Source organism: Lissotriton vulgaris, chromosome 3_1, assembly GCF_964263255.1.
Source record: "Lissotriton vulgaris chromosome 3_1, aLisVul1.2, whole genome shotgun sequence".
NCBI classification, from domain to species: domain Eukaryota; kingdom Metazoa; phylum Chordata; class Amphibia; order Caudata; family Salamandridae; genus Lissotriton; species Lissotriton vulgaris.
The window spans coordinates 289,480,052-289,501,674 of NC_141689.1; the positions used below are offsets into that span (position 1 = coordinate 289,480,052).

General features: G+C 42.6%; 1 protein-coding gene across 28 annotated transcripts in view; it reads left to right on the forward strand.

Annotated features, from left to right (window-relative positions):
• The window catches only part of NEDD4L (NEDD4 like E3 ubiquitin protein ligase), a 1,724,212-nt gene that overhangs the window by 1,126,432 nt on the left and 576,157 nt on the right, over positions 1 to 21,623 (forward strand). For all 28 annotated transcript variants that reach the window (XM_086960462.1, XM_086960464.1, XM_086960467.1 and 25 more), the window contains 2 exons: positions 4,946 to 5,007; positions 5,115 to 5,217. In XM_086960462.1, coding sequence (XP_086816588.1) covers positions 4,946 to 5,007; positions 5,115 to 5,217 — 165 coding nt within the window. The remainder of the gene's footprint in view (positions 1 to 4,945; positions 5,008 to 5,114; positions 5,218 to 21,623) is intronic.

Consider the following 21,623-nt stretch of genomic DNA (forward strand, 5'->3'; position numbering starts at 1 on the left):
CACTGATTATGAAAAGGCCACATTTGATTGAGTAGAACCAAATTAGAGACAGTTATTCAACTAAGGTCCGACGATACATCAAGGAGGCCTTAGTTGGCTCTCTTTGGGTGTCGTGGTCAACGAAGGACAAAAGGTTGCTGTTAAAGACTTAAAAATGCTGTTATTGGTAGAGAGGGAATCAAAAAAGCCAAAACATATTTTTTCTCAGTACCCTATAATACTTGCACTGGAGCAGCCTCAACTGCATTCACTTTAGTCCATCACCAGTAATTCAGTTGCTAAATTCAATTCTTGAATATATTGGGCGCATATTTGCTATATCTTTTTTAACTTGCTCTGCACGTCCTTGGGAGGAGCAAACAAGTGACCTCAAATCTCAAAAATATATGACTGAAAATTTGAAATATCTTTGGATAGTGCAGTATGTCCGTTTTCTAGCTGCAGATTAGTGAATTTGACTAGTTGTTAAGTGAAGATATGCATAACTCGCAATCTGAAGACTAGTAGTTCAAGATACAATGTAGGTTTATAGCTCCTAAGTCTTAAATGGCTACTAGGTATGAGATGCAGTGACCAGAATAGGTATAGGGGGAATCCTGTTAGTGCCCTATGGATGTAAATGGTCCATTCCATGGCTAGGGGAAGTCTGCTTTCCCGTGGTTAGGATCACATGGTGGATCAAATAATTTTAGTTTAGTGTGGGAGTGGGCAAAAGCGTAGTGAAGTATTCTAATAAAAGTGGAAAGAAGGACTCCAGTAGCTGTCCTCTCCTGTCAGCTTCGATACATACCCACCTGACAGTGATGATCCTGGGCTGCTTCAAAGAGCTCCAACAATGTGGCCTTCTCATCTTTTGATTATGGAAGAAAGCCTGCTGCAGAAATAAGACTTGCACAGCATTGTTTCACCTCCAGCTTTAATAGTAAGCTCCCCTCCCTTGGACATAACAATATTGAAGACAGAACCATGAGAGAATTTGGGCTTCCTTTTAAACTTTTCTGAGATTTCCTATTTAACCCCTTTAATGCTGAGGTTTTTCCATCTCAATGCTGTGCCCTTTTTTAGTTATTTGGGGTACTGTGTGTGTAAGCCTCCATAAGGTTTTCTACATAAGGTATCCTTACCAAATTTACGTCATTTTATCCCCAACATCCTTGGTTTTCCAAAGGTACCCAGGGTTTATGGGTTACCATGGAGGAGAACGAGAAAGCAGCAACATGATAGCTAATTTTTGATTTTTTGAAGAGAAAAATGTGCTCAGCAAAAAAGTGTGTTTTCCCCTTAAAAATGTCATCAACTAAAGGTTTGCTGTGCTAAAGTCACCATCTTTCCAGCTTTCAGGAACATGCAGAGCTGAATCAAAAAAAAAAAAATTTTTTTAATCACAGTTTTGACATTTTTCAAAGAGGAAGCCCATGTTTGCAAATTTTTGTGCTTTCAATCTGCTTCCAGTTTTTAATGGAAAGCGGTGTGAAACCCTGGGTGATCCCTGAAACCTATAGAATTCTGGCAACTAGACAACATTCGGAAGTCAGCAACAGTTCATTTCTGTGGATTCCTCAAGATATTCCCAAATATGTAGAAATAAAAAATATTGAAATTGAGAAGGGAAATTATTATTTGTTGCAACGTTTTTATCTGTAACTTATTCTCAGCATGGCCGATTTCAAAAACAATATACCATTACGTCCGTTAGACCATTCTGGTTATGGGTAAATATAGGGTTTGTAGATTGTCCAAGAACCTGAGCTTCCCAGAGCCAAACACTCATAGACAATGGTATTCCATTGTGTGCAGAGTTTAGAGCAATTCATATGACAAAATATATAGAGTGAAAAATGGGTTCAAGGAAACCTGTGTATATCTGAAATGAGCATCAGATATGGAGTTAAGGAGCAGTGGTTATTTGTACATCCCTAAATTTGTGGGTACCCATACTAGCATGTGATTCAGAGGGCATTTTTCAAAATGTCTTCTTTCTTACACTCTGGTTTTACATTTGGAAGCACATATGTAGAGAAATTCAATTGGTAATAACATATATTTTACCATTCTGTGTTCTCACATGTCTCCCGATAACAATGGGGTGACTTGTGTGGCTCTCAACAGGACATTTTACCCAGGAGCCCTTACAAACCTCTAATTAAGATTAAAGACACACATATTCCTCACATTTCTGTGAGCAAATTTCTGGAATCTGTGGTGAGTCGCAAATTTCCTACCACCTAGCATTCCCCCATGTCTCCCAATAAAAATTCTACCTCACCTGTGTGGGTAGGGCTAGTGCCCATGACCGCAAAGCCCTCAAAATGCAACATGGACACATCACATTTTTCCACTCAAAATGGACACTTTTTAAAATGTGGGTAGCTGTGGATTTTGGGACCTAGCTTATCCAGCACCTAGGGAAATCTAGCAAACCTGGACATTTTTTTAAACTAGACTCGTAGAGAATACATGGTGGGTTGACTTGTCTCGCTCACTTAAGCTTTTCTACCCAGAATCCTTTTCAAAACTTAAAGTTTGACTAAAAGCACACATTTTCCCCACACTTCTGTCAGGAAAACTACTGTATGCTGCGGGGAGCCAAAAATGTTTAACCACCTAGCATTCCCCCAGGTCTCTCAATAAAAATAGTATCAAACTTTTGTGGTTAGACCTAGTAGTGCCTGGTACAGGAAAGGGCCCAAATTACAATGATGAGACATCAACATTTCTTCACAGAAATGATCAGATTTGGCATTAGGGTTTCTGTGTTTTTTGGGCCAGGGTTCAACAGCCAGCCAGGGAACCCTACAAAACCCATACATGTCTAAAAACTGGACACACAGATGAATCTGTGGTGGTGTGCCTTGCTTGGATACCACAAAGTTTTCTGAGCCAAAATGCTCTGCACACATAAAAAATTGCCAAAAAGTGCACATTTTCCTTAATTTCGACGACCTAAACTTTCAGAATTAGAAAGAATCCACAACATTCTTACCACCCAGCATTTTCCCTCTGGTCCCAATAAAAGTGCTACCACACTTGTGTGACTGACCTGTGCCTGCGAAGGGATCCGATCAACTCCAGCTCATTGAGAGTCCCTTTGTGAGGACTTAAGGGATTTGGCCTAAAAAATGGTTGATGTGCTCTCAGTAATTTGAAGCGACTCGTGACAAACTGCCCGCTCCCAGGACCTAAAGGCATCCCTGGTTTCTAGTGGGATCATTCCTGCTGCACAATTACAATCCCACCCGTTATACAACAGCAGGAATAAACTGAAGAGAGACATTGGGGAAAGGGAACTCTTCCATTTGCCCTTGAGTCTCTCTTCCCACCATATGCCTAACTCTTGCAAGTAGTATACTATTGGTCAAACACCAGTTAATTTAAACATTTAGGAAAGTGAAAAGAGGAATAATGTATACATTTTGACATAAAGATCTAACGGAGAACGTTGGAATTGGTATTGCTCCTTTATTTATTGTTTTACAAGTTTTTTTGCAGGCTGACATGTTACCTTTTCACTTTAGAACACTTGTCACAGACGGAACAATATTAATAGTGTAAGTAAGTTGATGGTCAATCATCACAGGTCCTTATGTAGGTCTTTTGAGTCTAAATATTGCGTCTTTACTGCAGTTGAAATGTTCTTGGCTCGAGTTTGTTTTTCCCCTCTTTAACCCCTTCGCTGCGGCGGCTATTCCGCCGCAGCGCTAAAGGGGCGGGGCGGCCGCGCGGCGGCCGCATGCTGGTGACAGAGCCGCTCCGTCACCAGCCGCGGTTGAGCTATGCCGGTGACGGAGCGGTTCCGTCATGACCCGCCCCGCTCATTAGAACGCCCGCGCAGGCGCGAAATCAGCGCCGCGCAGGCGCGGCGGCTGGGCCATGACGGAACCGCTCCGTCATCAGCACAGCGCACCCGCAGCTGATGACGGAGCGGTTCCGTCATCAGCATGCAAAGGGTTAATAGGTCATGATGTGGCCGAGTGCTCACTATTTGGGGACTTCTCTGAATATTTTTTTCCCGTCCTTTTTCAACTGGAAAAGATTGGATTCTGATCTCATTCCTGGTCTGTAATGCTCCGAAGTTTAGATCCTAGAACTCGTAGCAACTGTCTTTTTTAAATTATTGCCTTTGAATAGGTTGATGAGAGAGCTCTGGCTAGTAAAAAGTATTGTTTCAGTTTGTGGAGGTAGTTAGCACCTCAGCAAAAGTTGTACAAGCGTGATTGTAGGTCTGCATAAACAGGAATAAACACAAGTGACAAGAGATTACTGTGTGACCCTTTTGACAACAATCGTGTAATTGTAACTTGAATAATTGTAAAGTGTGTTTCTATGCAAATCACCTAATATTCATGTGCCACTGGTTGCATATAAATGTAATATTAGAGTATATTGCAGATAATTTAAACTTCATACGTGCCTGATCTTAAACTGCTTCCCAACACTATTGTTGTGCAAGCTGTTTTGCTCTTGATCTCAGTTTGTGCTAAAGCTAGTCAGTAGACACGCACTGCCACAAGTGCACATGCATATCATTGAAAACTATAATTACTGTAATGGTACAGCATGGGACCCCCATGTATGGTTTCCAAATGGGAGCCTTGTGTTTTTTTCTTTTTAAGAGCAGTAGCTGGCCATTGAATAGACATGGGCTGCTTTTAAAAATGTTTCCCATTCGTGAAAGCAAATGCAGTGACAGAGGTCTGGTGACCCGTGCCGGCTTCCTTTCTTGTATCTGTAGTTGATAACAGGGGGTCACAAATGACTGCCAATTTGGGATGTGAGCTACTAACAAATCGCAGATTGCAGGCCTTTTCTCAAATTTGCACACCCCTGATCTATGGACAGGGATATCCTACCAGGCCTCAGAACGTCATTATTAACATATTGCAGTTACACGTACCGAAATCATACACATAATTCTAAAAGACAGAACTATATTTTTCTTTTTCAGACAGAAGATCCAAACATGGAGCGACCTTACACGTTCAAGGATTTCTTGCTAAGACCAAGGAGGTGAGACTTTTTATAGATGTTATCTTGAAGTTGTTTTAATATTTAATATAAAACCAGTGAGCATCTGTGTGGAATACATTTTTATAACGTTGTGTCTTATTGAACAGCCACAAGTCACGTGTAAAGGGCTTCTTGAGATTAAAGATGGCATATATGCCAAAGAATGGTGGCCAAGAGGAAGAAATTGGTGATCAAAGAGAAGAATCCGAGGTATGGTCTGGTTGTTTTCATAATGTAAATTTTCCTTAATTAAGTTGAGTAATGTCTGTATGAAGACAATAAACGAAGGAATGCCTCTATCCATTTTGTAAATGTACAGTGCGAGCCATTCAGCGCAAAAGTTTGAGTAATTGAGTAATATATTATTGCTTGCTGATTGTTTATATTTGTGAGAAATGTGTACAGTGATGCTTTTTCTTTAGTTGTTGGAGCTAGAACTTTGGCTATTTCCAATTTGGTTACTTGAAAGTCAATCTGCCTCGGTCATTTTGGGGGGGAAAAGGGCTAGAATGAACAGTGGTGTGTGTTTAAGTCTGACAGTTGAAGAGGTAAATGCCCTTCATAAATAGTGCGGAGCAATCCAGCAACCGTGAATTCCTCCATGGTGAACCTTTTCTAAAAATGAATCCAGGTAGCGGGTAAAAGCTGGCTAAAATAGCATTGGTACTGAAGGGTCACTCTTGAAATAAACAATACAGTAAAAGTATAATAAACGTGCTTAGCAAAGTTGACCCTCTCCAGGTGTGCTGGAGTTCATCCTTGTGAGGTAAATGCTAAACATTGTGGCAAAACATGGCATTTTACAGCACAATTGCACACAAAAATAAAAATGCACGAGGCATTACAAGTAGGTATGAAACTGAATGTAATTTTTCATGACCCGTCAGTTTCCGAAATGTATGTTACTAAAGCTATACTTGGAAACAACAGCGCAGAATTTAAAATGTTACTCAAAAGTCAAGGCCACTGACAGTCAGATAGACCAATGTTACAATCCATAACGCAGATTTACTGCTCCGGATCGTACAGGCTCATGACTCATACGGCAGCAATCTAAATGCCTTACAAAGTCCATCAATACAGGTGATGAATTGTATCCACTCGTCATGAAATGGCAGCAAGTGAATCTGGCACAAAAGAACAAATATCAGCAGTGGTTCAGCATGAATTGTCACTCACATATACATATATTTAAATAATGCTGTCAATTGTCCTCGATTAGCTTGTTGGTTTCTAAAAATATGTACACTTTGCAATCAAAAAGGTTGGCTTTTTGGAAAAATAACTACGTTTTCTTTTTTTAGCAGATTTTTGATGTACAATAAACAGACTTAATTACATTGCACTTATATGTAGTAGGGTTTACAAATATCCCCCAAATCATAGGCACTATTTGCATCAAATATCCGTAATTCCGTAGAGTACCCTCAGAGAACACCTTCATATTACATACAGTTTTTCCTTATCATCAAATAGTCCTCGCAGCGGTATCATTACAGTTTCGTTTGACCTTACTCTGATCTCATTCCAGTACGCATGCTCCGTGAAGAAAACGGTGTTTCTTACAGTACATCAGTAACCATTATTGTGTATTTCTGGCTGACGTCCAAATTACTGATTCCATATTGGGCATATGGGGGTGCTTTCTTGTTCAGGTTGATTTGCGCACCAGCTATAAGTTACTGGTCACTGCTATATTCCGCAGCCTTATCCCACCTCTCTTAAACAAACTTGCAATGGGCCCCAAATGTCACGTGACCGTGAAGTGGGTGGCAACAGTTCCGCATACGTGACTAGTTGGTCTTTACAATAGGTAATGTCATCTAACTATTCCTTAAATTTGGTTGCCCGCCCCCTCCTCCATGTACATGCAACTCTGCTCTTTGCCAGCAGTAGCCCCAGTGAGCAACTTCATGTATGGTGCCTCTATTTCCACTGTGTATCACAGCAGCGCCATTACTGGGGTAATATGTATGTGTTGCTCTATCATATGTGATAAGGCGCCTGACACCTTCATCCAGTAATCTTGTATCACGGCACATCCCAATTCTGTATGCAGAAAGCCTGCCCCCGCACTCCAGCATTCTACACATCGATCATCCGATCGTAGCTGATATCTATGTAGCCTCGCCATAGCATAATAGACTCAATGAAGATATTTATAATGGATGATTCGACTGCTAGCCGTTATCTCTCCTGTTTGCTTACAACAGTAAAGCCATTGTTTATCTGTCAGTGGTGTATCTAGTTATGAGTCTCACCCAGCGTGTGCCCGCCCATCTCTTCCGGACGTTCCTTTTCTGCTCTCCTATATAGCAGAGATGCCATATGTGCAGCTCAGAAAGCCTTTAAAAGCATAAGCAATTTATAGAGTGTCGGAGGCGCCTTTGGGAGGGCAGAGGTTCGCCCCTTTGACATCTTGACTGGGTCTGATATATAAAAAGACTTCTAGCTGAACTGATTTGCTGCCCTGTAGGAACGCCCGCGATCTATGAAGTCCCCCTCTTGGTAGAATTCGCCGCATGTTGTCATGCCTTTTCATTTTAGTATATTTCTACCGCCTGTCTCATGAGCGACTGGAATGAGCGGATGATAGGGCAATGGCACCAGTGGAGAGTGTGATAGCGGTTTTCCCAATTGTACGTCAACTTTTGCCATGCTGTAATGGCTGGATTTTCTGTTTAGATGGGATCAGCCCCCAGGGGCCCCTGTGACCCAGCCAAAACGTACTCACCTTCCCTTCTTAGATCGTATTCACACTAAGTAGCTATACAGATAAATATACAGGTTGCACCTAAGAATGGGGAATAACAATATACATATATGGATTTTCTACAATGTCTTATTCACATCGGTTGGCCTCGCGGTCACTCTGACCCAGACCGTTCTACCCCAGGGCAGATCTGACACACAATCCGGCGTGTCTACACACGGGCCTGCAGAACCCAATGCTCCCTTTTCCAAAGCGTTCGCGATCCTGCGAAACATAAACGTCAGTATCCCCCCTGACGCTCTCATTTAGTCTTATACCACAATCCGGTGGCTTTACACGGCGGTGTCCCTCCCGCCGCTCTCATTAACGCCGCATATCAACGACGACCACATTCCTATGAAACATTATTGGGATGATATCTCAACAGTCTACTTAGGATAAAACTAAAATAATAACTTTGGATATGGATTCAGATTGTATAATGTACTCCGTGCTCATAACATCAAAGGTCCACTCACTCCCTCTTTATTTGGCTACCATTCGTCTGATCGGGATTTCTCATCCGTTCGTCTAAACAATGCTCAACTAGGAGTGTCATTTACCAAGATCGAACACAAGCACCAGGTACACGATAATTCTATATGAATTAGGGTATTTATTGACAATAAACATAAATCACATTACTATGCAGCATTACATTTGCAAAGGGAATAAAAGATAAAGATTAGAGTGCACGCACTATAAGAATCGGTCGGACTTCACCTGGTTAATGGGAAATCGGGACTCGGCAGTCATCTAGGCTCCTGTCTCGTCTCTGGGTCCTGGCTCGCCTTGCAGTCACCCTCAGCCGTCACAAGTACACGTCTGCACCGCTAGGCTCAAACTCGTCTGCTCCCCCTCAGGACCTCGGAACCTTGCTGTTAATTAGCTACCGTCTCTCTCTCTCTGCATTAGTGCGCTCCGCGCCACTTCTCGTTCAGTCTATTTTCAGAGAGTTTCGGTCTTAAATCTTTCTCCGACTTCAAAGATGGCGACTTGTCCACCATGAAAATGAATAATGGTAGAGATGCTAACGGCTAGATGCCGCCTACGGACTAACTGACTGAAAGACTAACACCTTCGCTAATATCAAAGCCCGTTCCTTCATGGAAATTCACGGCCAGTAACCTGCCGCCCACCAAATTCTTGTACCTCCCCGTACCAAGGACACTTTCCCAGCCGGCCGGCCTGAAGTTGTGTCTTCGGAGTGGAGAAAAATACATTCCTTCGATAAGGGTCAGCCTGAACCGGTTCTCTCCAAGCGAACAACAGCTTAAAACTAAAACATCACTCCTGACCTAGAAAGCCTTCTCGAGCTACCAGGCAGAAAGCAAAATGGAGTCTGTCTCGCTTAAGGCCTACGGAGCCCATAATATGCATAGCTCCATGAGAAACAGATCGGCATGTTAGCAAATGAGTAAATCATGACTAATACCTATATATCTAACCCCTAACTTAAATTCATAAGCCTTACTCTAAGGGAAATAATACGAAAATGCCTTTATGTGTATAAGACAGGGTCCCTATCTATCGGCCTAATCCCTATGCTATGGGGGTGATAGGCTGGAGTCACTCTCCATCATTCTTCTTCTCCAGAGAGCTGGCAGAAAGACAGCCATAACATTACACCCCTTGACTCCAGTCTATTAACCACAAACTAAATGGAACTAACGTCAGTAGACGAATAATATGAAACAAAACTAACTGATCTATGAGCCTTAGTAAGTCTAAAATATTGTAGCAGGGAAGGAATACACTGAATAAAGCAACAAATCACTATAAGGATGCAGACAGTAATAATAACCCCTCCCAAAATTTGTCGTAAAAAATGCATGTCAGGGAGCCAGTTAAAGAGCCAGTCAAAGAAACCCTGATCTATGTGTTCTCTAATTTCTGCAGTCAAGTCGTGGAGTTTATTAATGTGGGATTGGATATCTTTAGAATGGTCAGATAAATTAAAACAACATAGACCTTCAAATTCAGAGCACTCATGCCCGTGTTTTAACAACAAATAATCGATGGCCGCACGATTTTGCAAAATAGCTCTACGTTCACCTTGGGAATCCAATAATAAGTCTGACAAAACAGTAGAAGTTTGGTTGATCGATTTGACCATCCAGCAGGCCATCTTGCCGATTGTTTTGGCATTATAAACGGCCAATGCAGGAACACCAATAATAGAAAAAGCTAAACCAAGATATTCTGATCTGGAATAAAGATGAACAGAGGAATCACAATCTTCATGCAATGACATGGAATTTCGAACAATACGGGAATGGGAAGGAGGATGTGAAGAAAACATTAACAAACTTAATCTAGTGATGGCACACGGGCCACCAGAAATATTAGCAGGAATATAGGGCCAAGATGAATTCCCGCATGAAAAGAGCCATCCAGCCGGTAACAACATTGAACGATAATGGCTAGTGGCAACAACTAAACTTTTGCAAGTCATATTGTTCTTCACTGAAAAACATGAATTAGGAAGTCTTTTCATACATAACAAACGCTGGTGAAATGAAAAAGTAGTAGCGGCTTGGAGTTTCAACCGCAAACATTCAGAGATGGCTTTAGGATTGCAGGTCATCATAAAACAAAGGTCACCAGGGGTAATATTAAAAGTAGTGATTCTGGAATTAATAAGGACATCCTGGTCTGGAAGAAGAGTACATGAGGGACAATATTCATGGGCCAAGAAGTCGCCCAAAATGACATTAGGTCGGGCATTGGATATATTAAATACATGACGAAGTGTATCAGTAGATGCAGGGACAGCAACCAAACAGGTTGATAAAATGTCAGTAACGGATTTCATGGGTGTAAGGCAAAAATGCGGAGAGTTCGTCACTCGCTTCGCGAGTGTGATCCAAAAATTGGAGGACTTCTGCCACGCGGACCGCGCGGCTCTTGTTATCCCATCACTCGGCGTCGGTAGATGCTCTCCTCTCCCGGCGTAGCAAGCCAAAAGGAGTCCAACGACGACACATCCTGCAGCAGCAGTCCAAAGAATGATCTGAAAGAATACAAACACAGGCCTTAATCATTCTCGTAAATAACATTTGTCAGCTGGGACAGCTTCCCAGCCATCTTTCCCTGGCTTCATCACCAAAACGGTGTTGTCATGACCGGTCGCAATAATATCAGCCTGTTCAGGAGGATTTTTAGGCGATTGCACCCATATTTTAGCTCCAGGAAGATCAGATGATCCGAAGCCTTTTTGTCCACGCACAGTTAGCAACGTTGGGGCAGAGCCTTTTTTGATCTCACCACTGAAGACAGGCATAATCAATAGCTGAGCAACACGGTCAGACTTTTTGATAAACAAATCCATCTCACTGCTATTAAGCAAGAGAACCTTAATCTCTCCCTGATAATCACTGTCGATCACACCACCAAGGACTAGAACACCTTTCAGGGCCAGGCCAGATCTAGGGGCAATTAATCCAAAACTACCGGCAGGTATAGAGACACCTATGCCAGTTTCAACAATGATTCGATCCTTTCCTGGGAAGTGTGCATCATTTAAAGCATGCAGGTCGAGGCCTGCGGAACCTGGGGTTGCTCTACATGGAGCCAAAGCACCGGGGGTAATTTCCCAATAAGTAACAGTGGTAGCAACAGAATTAGGTTTCGCATCAACATGTGGAGGAAACAAACGCATCAAAGGAGATTCAGCATGCAACAAAGGACGGTTGTTCAAAATTAATAAAGCTTGAAGTAGGACATCTCTCCACTGGCTGTAACGGTCATCAGTCAACTTGCGCAACTGTTCTTTCAACAAGCCATTCATTCTCTCAATCAGTCCTGAAGCTTGTGGATAATATGGAATGTGAAATACCCAGTCGATATTGTTTTCCATACAGAATTCCTGCACCAATCTTCCACGAAAGTGGGATGCATTGTCTGATTGAATTTGGAATGGGACACCATAATATAGGATAATCAGCTCCAGGGTTTTAATCGTGTTCACTTGGGTAGCATTCTTGCAAGGGAAAGCGACCAAAAGGCCACTGTAGGTATCAACCACTGTACAAATGTATTGACAATTTCTGCTCATAGGGAGCGGACCAATATAATCAATCTGCCAAATTTGGGCGGGCAATTTACCTCGATGTAAGTGGCCTCGAACAATTTGAGGCACCTCTTTCTTTCTAGAATGCTGACAAATGGGACAATGTAGAATGGCGTCTTTAATTAAAGAAAAGGGAATATGAATTCCTCTATCAGCAGCCCACCTGTTAGTGGCTTTCTCTCCAAAATGTCCTGCTTTCTGATGGGCCCATTTCGCCAATCCCGCCAAATCAGAATCTTGCATGTCAACCACTGCCTCAGAAATTTTAGATTGTTCATCTGCAATGTTATGGAAAAATTTGTCAAGGGAATCTATTGGAGTATGAGCATCCACGTGAAAGATTGTTACAGTACTGTGCGGAAGCAGTTCCCAAATTTCTTGCCACAATTCTTTACCCCATAATTCCTTAGAATGCAATTCCCAATTGTGCGAGTGCCATGTAGGCAACCACACCGCTAGTCCATTTGCAGTGGACCAAGAATCAGTGAAAATATGACATGTACCTGGTAACTCTTGTTTCAAAACTTGGTAAATCGCATAGAGTTCAGCATATTGACTACTCTTACCGTCTCCAGTTGTGCTCAACAATTTCTTAGTAGTCGGGTTATAGGAGACAGCTTTCCAATGTCTCTTGTCACCAATGAACTTCGCAGAACCATCCGTAAACCACACATGTTTTCTATCCTCCACGGACAGATCATCAAATGATTTACCCCACTTCACGGGAGACTCCTGCACTACGGGAACCGAACGCTCACTCTCAGCTTCATTGGAGGGCGCCTGCGCCACTCGCTCATGTAAAACCGCCACACCTTTCGGACCCACACGTGCCCTGTCCTGAATGTACCATTTCCATTTAATCACACTAGCCTCCTGAGCATGTCCAATTCGATGGGACTTCGGTGAACTCAAAACCCACTGCATGATGGGAATCTCAGGCCTCAAAATCACAGCATGGCCTAAAGTCAATTGCTCGGTATCCACCAGAGCCCAATAACAAGCAAGCAACTGTTTTTCAAAAGGAGAGTAACGCTCACCAGCCTCTGGTAACTTTTTGGTCCAAAAACCTAATGGCACTTTTTGTCTGCCCTGCTTTTGCCACAAACTCCAATTGGCATACAGACCTTCCACGGACACATTCAAATCCACATTACCCTCACTCACGGGCCACAAATCCAAAGCATACTGAATAGCTTCTTTAGCCAAATCAAAAGCAGTCTGTTGAGGTTCACCCCACTCAAACGCATTCTTTTTACGAGTGACTCGATACAGTGGAGCCAAGATTTGACTCAAATGTGGAATATGTTGACGCCAAAATCCAAACAACCCAATGAAGGATTGCGCCTCTTTCCTATTTCTGGGAACAGCAAAATCAAGTATCTTACGTTTAACTTGTGGGATCACCTCTCTGTGACCCTCATGCCAATTAATTCCTAAGAATTTCACAGCTTGGGATGGAGTTTGTAATTTGTCAGGATTAATTTCCCAGCCTTTTGCTCGCAAACAGTCAATGATCTGATCTAAATGAGACTGTACTTGGTCTTGCGTTTCACCTTGAATCAAAATGTCGTCAATATAATGACAAACTTGAACTTGTGGAATCGTGGGCACTTCAGATAAATGTTCCGCCACCAGCCGGTGACAGATCGTAGGACTATGTACATAGCCTTGAGGAAGACTCCGGAACGTCATTTGACGTCCATTCCATGTAAAACTGAATTGTTCTTGGCATTCGGGGGCAATTGGAATCGAAAAGAATGCATTAGCAATATCGATAGAAGCATACCATGTACCTGGATGCTTTTGAATTCTCTCAATCAGTGTAACAATGTCAGGCACTGCAACAGTCAATTTAGGTGTATGTTTGTTCAATTCTCGATAATCAACAGTCATGCGCCAAGAGTTGTCACTTTTGCGCACGGGCCAAACAGGATTATTCCAAGCAGATGTGACCGGAGTAATGACTCCCGCGTCAACCAAATCCTGAATCGTAGCTGTAATTTCTTCATGACCACCTGGGATGCGATATTGTTTCTGAGAAATCACTTTCGTTGCTAAAGGGATCTTAATAGGTGGCATGCGTAAACGGCCAACCCGTACGGGTCTGGTCGAAATGTACTGCCTAGTACCAAACTGATAGTAACCATCATCCAAATGCAAAGTCATACCTTTCAAGATGTCAATTCCAATAATGTATTCCAAAAGTGGCACAACCAACACAGAGTATTCTCTACGAGGAATCCTACCAATTTTAATTTCAAGTGCAGTTTGAACTGCGGGTGTTTCCTTACCACCCAACCCGGTAATTGTGAAAGACTGTCCATGAAATTTTCTTGACTTGCCATGAATTAAAGTGGCCTCCGCCCCAGTATCAACTAACGCTCGGGCCCTTTGGATATTACGATGTTTCCAAAAAATCTCAATATCTACATATGGTCTGTAATCTCTGTGGGCCCACCTGCGTACCGGAGCTTGACCTATTTCCTAGTCATTTTTCCTGCGTTCCGTTAACCAAGACAGATCAGGGTAAATGTTTTCAGTTTTCTTCGGTATCAGAATTTCTTGTTCATATCCGTCTCCAGTACGAAACGGATTAGTGTCAGGCTCAAAAAGTTGTGAGTTACGGTCGGAGAGTCTGTTACGATCCTCCCTCCTTCGTACATCAGGGGAAAAACTCCTTGCATCTCTACGTCTGTTAGAACCACGATCATCTCTTCCCCTTTCACGATCATCCTCTCTCCCCCTCCCATCACTACGACGGGGGGAATCACCACGTTCTTGGCGCCGATCATCACGGCGATCAAAATTCACACGTCGTCTCTCATCACCACTGTCATCCGAACCACGATCATAATCATTCTTTCGCACACGACGGGCACCTTCCTTCCGATCCAAACCACGCTTACGGAACATATCCCATAGGATATTATTAGGTTCACCATCGATCTCTTCCCTTTTCACACCATCAGCAATGAGAGCAAGAAACATGTCACGTCTAGAGAACTTATAGTCCCCACCAGTACGACCCTCAGGTCGGGATTGTCTTTCAGGTTTAAACCATTCACCCAGCTCACCAAGCTGACGAACAGACTCAAGCACAGCAGACAAAGGATTGCCAGTTTGGTTAATCAATAATGTCATCATGACCTGCTTGTAAGCAACAGGAGAAGTACGTATAATGCGGTTACGCACGGAAGATGTTAACAAACCATCCAATAACCTGTCAGCAGTACTAAGGAAGATACACGTTTTCATGACTTCTTCCTTTAAACGTTGCGACGCATCGCGCAGAGTGTACCACGGTTTTTCATCAGAGGGCCAATCAGACTCTGTTGGATATTTATGATTACAGCCATCAGACGCAAGCTGGAGCAAAGAAGTCTGGACATTACCATTAAAATTCCGAAAATGGTCCTGAATAGTAGAATCAGAACTCAAAGAACAAAATCGTAAGCAATCAACAGCATCGAGCATAATACCGGAAGCGCCAAGCTCATACAGACGCACCATCCAAGTAAGCAAGGCCTCACCAGGCCGTTGTTTAAATCGTTGCAGGATGTCACTAATCTCCTGCTGAGTAAAATCTTCAATACAGTCAAGAGGGATACCACCCGGATTACCAGGGGCTTGTTGTAATTTCCGTCGAAAGATCGGGTGAGCAGACACTGCGGGAAGAGCTTCCGAGGAAGCCCGCATCTTAGATTTAACCGAACAATCAGGGCAGGCTACGTCATCCGCACGGGAAGAACGAGTACGGTCACCATCGGTAGTCAAATCAATGCACGAGGCAGATTTACAATCACGTCCGGAGCGAGAAGACTCGCGCTTGTCACCCTCCTCTGCCGAGGAGTCAGAAGTATGAGAATCCCAGATATTACCGTCCCATTCATCAGGGTTCCAATCCATTCCAGCTTTTGCTACAACCATACGCACTTTGCGTGAAGACACACGTCCACGCCGATGTTTATACTTATATCGTGCAATACGGACCGCAGCCCTTTCGGCAATGGTCTGATATGTTTCAAGTTTATCGGCAAGCAATTTATTTTGACAACGCAACAAAGTGTGCGCATTTTGCAACTCGACACACTGTCCTTCCGAATCTTTAAACTGTTTCTGTAGTCGCACAAACCTCTCATGCAATATTCTGTATGCATTAAGAACAATCCACCCTCTGCGTCCTAAAATAGGAAGCTCATCACCCTTCACCACTGGCGCTTTCTGTAGGCACGAAATCACATCAGCAGGCTCCGCCTGCTCCAAGAATGAAGACCAATTTTCACTTAAACCAGTAGAATCAGCCCACTCACGGGCCAAAGCCTCGTAAGGCGTAGACTCCCAGCCGGGAATCTGGATCGGTAATTTAAAAACCGACTGTGATTTTTTAGCAAACATAATGACACGCAAAAAATTATATACAAAATTATAAACAAAATTTTATACGTAGAAGCCGAGCGCAAACCAACGAGATGAAAACAACACAATGCACACAGGCTTCGTAAACAGTTCGTGACGCCAGATGTAATGGCTGGATTTTCTGTTTAGATGGGATCAGCCCCCAGGGGCCCCTGTGACCCAGCCAAAACGTACTCACCTTCCCTTCTTAGATCGTATTCACACTAAGTAGCTATACAGATAAATATACAGGTTGCACCTAAGAATGGGGAATAACAATATACATATATGGATTTTCTACAATGTCTTATTCACATCGGTTGGCCTCGCGGTCACTCTGACCCAGACCGTTCTACCCCAGGGCAGATCTGACACACAATCCGGCGTGTCTACACACGGGCCTGCAGAACCCAATGCTCCCTTTTCCAAAGCGTTCGCGATCCTGCGAAACATAAACGTCAGTATCCCCCCTGACGCTCTCATTTAGTCTTATACCACAATCCGGTGGCTTTACACGGCGGTGTCCCTCCCGCCGCTCTCATTAACGCCGCATATCGACGACCACATTCCTATGAAACATTATTGGGATGATATCTCAACAGTCTACTTAGGATAAAACTAAAATAATAACTTTGGATATGGATTCAGATTGTATAATGTACTCCGTGCTCATAACATCAAAGGTCCACTCACTCCCTCTTTATTTGGCTACCATTCGTCTGATCGGGATTTCTCATCCGTTCGTCTAAACAATGCTCAACTAGGAGTGTCATTTACCAAGATCGAACACAAGCACCAGGTACACGATAATTCTATATGAATTAGGGTATTTATTGACAATAAACATAAATCACATTACTATGCAGCATTACATTTGCAAAGGGAATAAAAGATAAAGATTAGAGTGCACGCACTATAAGAATCGGTCGGACTTCACCTGGTTAATGGGAAATCGGGACTCGGCAGTCATCTAGGCTCCTGTCTCGTCTCTGGGTCCTGGCTCGCCTTGCAGTCACCCTCAGCCGTCACAAGTACACGTCTGCACCGCTAGGCTCAAACTCGTCTGCTCCCCCTCAGGACCTCGGAACCTTGCTGTTAATTAGCTACCGTCTCTCTCTCTCTGCATTAGTGCGCTCCGCGCCACTTCTCGTTCAGTCTATTTTCAGAGAGTTTCGGTCTTAAATCTTTCTCCGACTTCAAAGATGGCGACTTGTCCACCATGAAAATGAATAATGGTAGAGATGCTAACGGCTAGATGCCGCCTACGGACTAACTGACTGAAAGACTAACACCTTCGCTAATATCAAAGCCCGTTCCTTCATGGAAATTCACGGCCAGTAACCTGCCGCCCACCAAATTCTTGTACCTCCCCGTACCAAGGACACTTTCCCAGCCGGCCGGCCTGAAGTTGTGTCTTCGGAGTGGAGAAAAATACATTCCTTCGATAAGGGTCAGCCTGAACCGGTTCTCTCCAAGCGAACAACAGCTTAAAACTAAAACATCACTCCTGACCTAGAAAGCCTTCTCGAGCTACCAGGCAGAAAGCAAAATGGAGTCTGTCTCGCTTAAGGCCTACGGAGCCCATAATATGCATAGCTCCATGAGAAACAGATCGGCATGTTAGCAAATGAGTAAATCATGACTAATACCTATATATCTAACCCCTAACTTAAATTCATAAGCCTTACTCTAAGGGAAATAATACGAAAATGCCTTTATGTGTATAAGACAGGGTCCCTATCTATCGGCCTAATCCCTATGCTATGGGGGTGATAGGCTGGAGTCACTCTCCATCATTCTTCTTCTCCAGAGAGCTGGCAGAAAGACAGCCATAACACATGCCAAACAGGTACAGCCCACTGTTGTGAACGAATGCCCTGAACATGGGGGTATAGCTCCAAGAAAGGCAGTGGTGAAGAGGGGGTCCATAAAACCCTGCCCTATTGCCAGGTGTGGCATGTACTGCGGCGGATAAAACCAATATGTTGCAAAGTGAGTGCATTCCAGCGTATTCTGGGTTGTTTGTCTCCCCACATCAATCTGATCAATTGTGTTTGTAAAGTATAAAAGAAATGGCACCTGGGGGAGCATGGTTTATTTCTAAATAAATAAACTTTGGCAGGATCACCATTTTAATCAATCCATCATGACACTGATACCGTAAGGGCTTCCATTGCTGTGCCATAGTTGGTTCCCAGCATCGCCTCTCTATCTCAGGACACCACAATCCCGATATTTGAGGTCAGAATCGCACCATGTCAAGGGGTAATCCAGTTGGAATTTGTGTGTATTTGGTGTGATGGAGAACATGCAAGATTTGCCCCAATTGATGGTCACTCCCTACATTTCCCCAAACAGTATACATTCTCGGAGGACAGTGTTCAAACTAATTTGCAGATCTCGGAGATATAGAGTGATAGCATCTGCTTAACCCCTTCCATGCTGGGCCGTTTCCGCCGCTGTGCGGTAAACAAAAGAACAGGGCGGGGCCGTGACGAACCCCAGCCGTCATCAGCACACGAGCGTGACGGCTGGGGTTCGTCACCAGCATGGAAGGGGTTAAAGGGACACCAGCAGGTGTCGGGCAGGGTACCTCAGTGCATATTTCTTTTTTTTTTTAAGTTTAAGTTTATTGAAACCAAGCAAACAAAAAATACTATAAAACAATACATCCAAAGATATAAGGTAGTCATAGAATTGGAAGATACACGTTAGGAAATGAGAATAAATGGAATCAATAAACAGTAACGACCAAATAGAGGAAAAGGTGGAGGGGAGGGGGGAAGGAGGAGGGGGGAAACAGAATCATGGCAGATTAGTATATAAAGTAAAGCTTAATTAATTATAAGTAAATACAAACATAAACATTGTATGCCGCTAAATATCAGTGCAAGAAAAAAAATAAGTAAGTCATATATCAATCTATGTAACAATATCAAGTAATAAATGCAAGAAAAAGACAATAAGAAAAAATTAAGGCGGTTTACTGACTTCATCTGGTTTAGTAAATTGGGCGACAGTGGAGGGATTGGAAGGGGCAAGTGAAGATAAATATGTAGTAAGAGGAATTCATAACAAATCTCTTTTAATTGCTAGGGAGATGGGAGTGACATAATTGGTGTCCAATCTGTGATGGAAACAAATGGCATTCCACCATGCAGAGTAGTAAACCTGGGACGAGTCCTTCCAATTGGAAGTTATCAAATGTAAGGCTATGGCTATAAATAGATCAAGCAATTTGAAATGATAGGGTGTTTCAGGCCAAGAAGGGGATAAAGAACCCAGAAAAATATTGGTAGGAGAAAAGGGAATTTTAGTGTGAAAAATAATGTTGACACGAGACCAAATTGAATGCCAAAATGTAGTGGTGTTAGGCCAGTGAAATAGCATATGCATTAAGTCAGCAGTAGGGCAAGGGCAAGGCCAACATTTAGGAGAAAAGTCTGGAGAAAAGGATGCCAGTCTTGCAGGGGAATATAACAAACGTTGATAAATGAAATAAAGAGTTTGGGTGGTGTTAGCTGCTCTGGAGGTTTTATGAATCTTCAACTAAAGTTTATCCCACAGGGAAATAGGCCAAGATAGTGACAGATCCTGTTCCCAAGCCAATTCAGTGTTTGTCTTAAGTCTCTCTGAGGGAGATAGAAAAAAATTGTAAATAGAGGAAGCAGAAGGAGAGGAAGACAAAAGTGGAAAAAGAGTAGAGCAAGAAGTGGGAAGAACTGAAGAAGGAGGAAGGGATTGAAGATAGATTTGAAGAGCAGGAAGAAGATCATATTGCTTCCTAGAGGAGTTGGGGAGAAGAAATTGCGATTGAAGATCAGGAAAAGACAAGGGTGTATTGTCGCATAAAAGTTGAGAAATCCACAATAAACCTTTGGATCTCCAAGATTTCCAATAAAACGTGCGGTTTTTAATACGTAATAGTTTGTTATGCCAAATTGGCTGTTGAGGTAACGAGGTAAGAGAAGGATATGAAGAAGGGAGAAGGGGAGATAAGATTTGACGCGTATGGGCGATGACTGAAGAACAAAGAAGGGAGGAGTTGGCAATAAAAGCAAGAGTTTCAAGAAAATCAAAAGGGGAGGTAAAGGATTTTTCGATGGATAACCAAACAGGAGGATGAGAAACCGATTCAGTAGATAACCAACGAGAAGCCTGTTTGAGAGTAAAAGCATAATGGTAAGGTTTGAAGTTAGGAAATTTAAGACCTCCATTAAGCTTGTCTTTTTTAAGACAGGATAAGGTTATTCGAGAGGGTTTATTTTTTTAAAAGAAACTTTAACAAGATAGAATCTATTTTTTTGAAATAGTAACATGGGATATGAACGGGAATCATTGAAAGAGAATATAATATTACTGGAGCAAGCATCATTTTAATAGAATTTTGTCTGCCCCACCATGAAAGAAAGAGAGGATGCCATTTGGAAATAGTCGGTTAATTTCTTGGTGATGTATTCAAAATTGAATTTTAAGGTATCAGATATATTAGAAGAAAACCATAATCCTAAGTATTTCAATTTTGTGGTTTGCCAGGAAAAACCTGTTTGGTTAAAATAATGGCGTTGACATAAGACGTTGAGGGGTAAGACTTCTCACTTGTCACGGTTGAGACGGTAATCCGAGATGTGAGAGAAGGTATCAACTTGTTGAAGGAAGGCAGGAAGGGAAATGTCTGGATTAGAACAATATAATAGGATATCATTCACATAAACAGATAATTTAACTTGATTGGAGCCAATATGAAAGCCTGTAATTTGGTTATCTAGCCTTATTCATGTTAGAAAGGGTTCTAAAGCCACTATAAACAACAATGGGGACAGAGGGCAGCCTTGGTGAAATCCCCTAGAAAGAGAAAAGTAGTCTGAGATGGAGCCATTAGCGAAAATAGCAGCCCTAGGGCCGGAGTACAATAAGGAAATAAGTGAAATTAGTTTGGGGGGAAAACCTATCCATTTGAGAGCATGGAACATAAAATTCCAACCAATTCTATCAAATGCTTTCTCTGCATCTAGAGCAATGGTAGCAAGTGGATATTGGAGGGAGGATGCTTTGCTAAGAACATTGAAGAACACTCTAGAGTTATCAGAGGATAAGTGGCTTTTGACGAAACCAGATTGCTCTAGGCCAATAAGGGCGGGTAAGATTGGGTCAATATGTAAAGCGAGTAATTTAGCAAAAATCTTATAATCTGCATTTACAAGAGAGATGGGACGATAATTCTTGCATAATGAGGGATCTTTATGTTTCTTAGGAATTAAACAGATTATAGCATCTTGAAACGTTCCCTGAGAGGAACCATTCGCAATAAAAGAATTAAAGAGGAGCAGAAGATGTGGTAAAAGAAGTTTTGAAAAATGATCATAAAATTCAATCGTAAAGCCGTCGTGGCCAGGA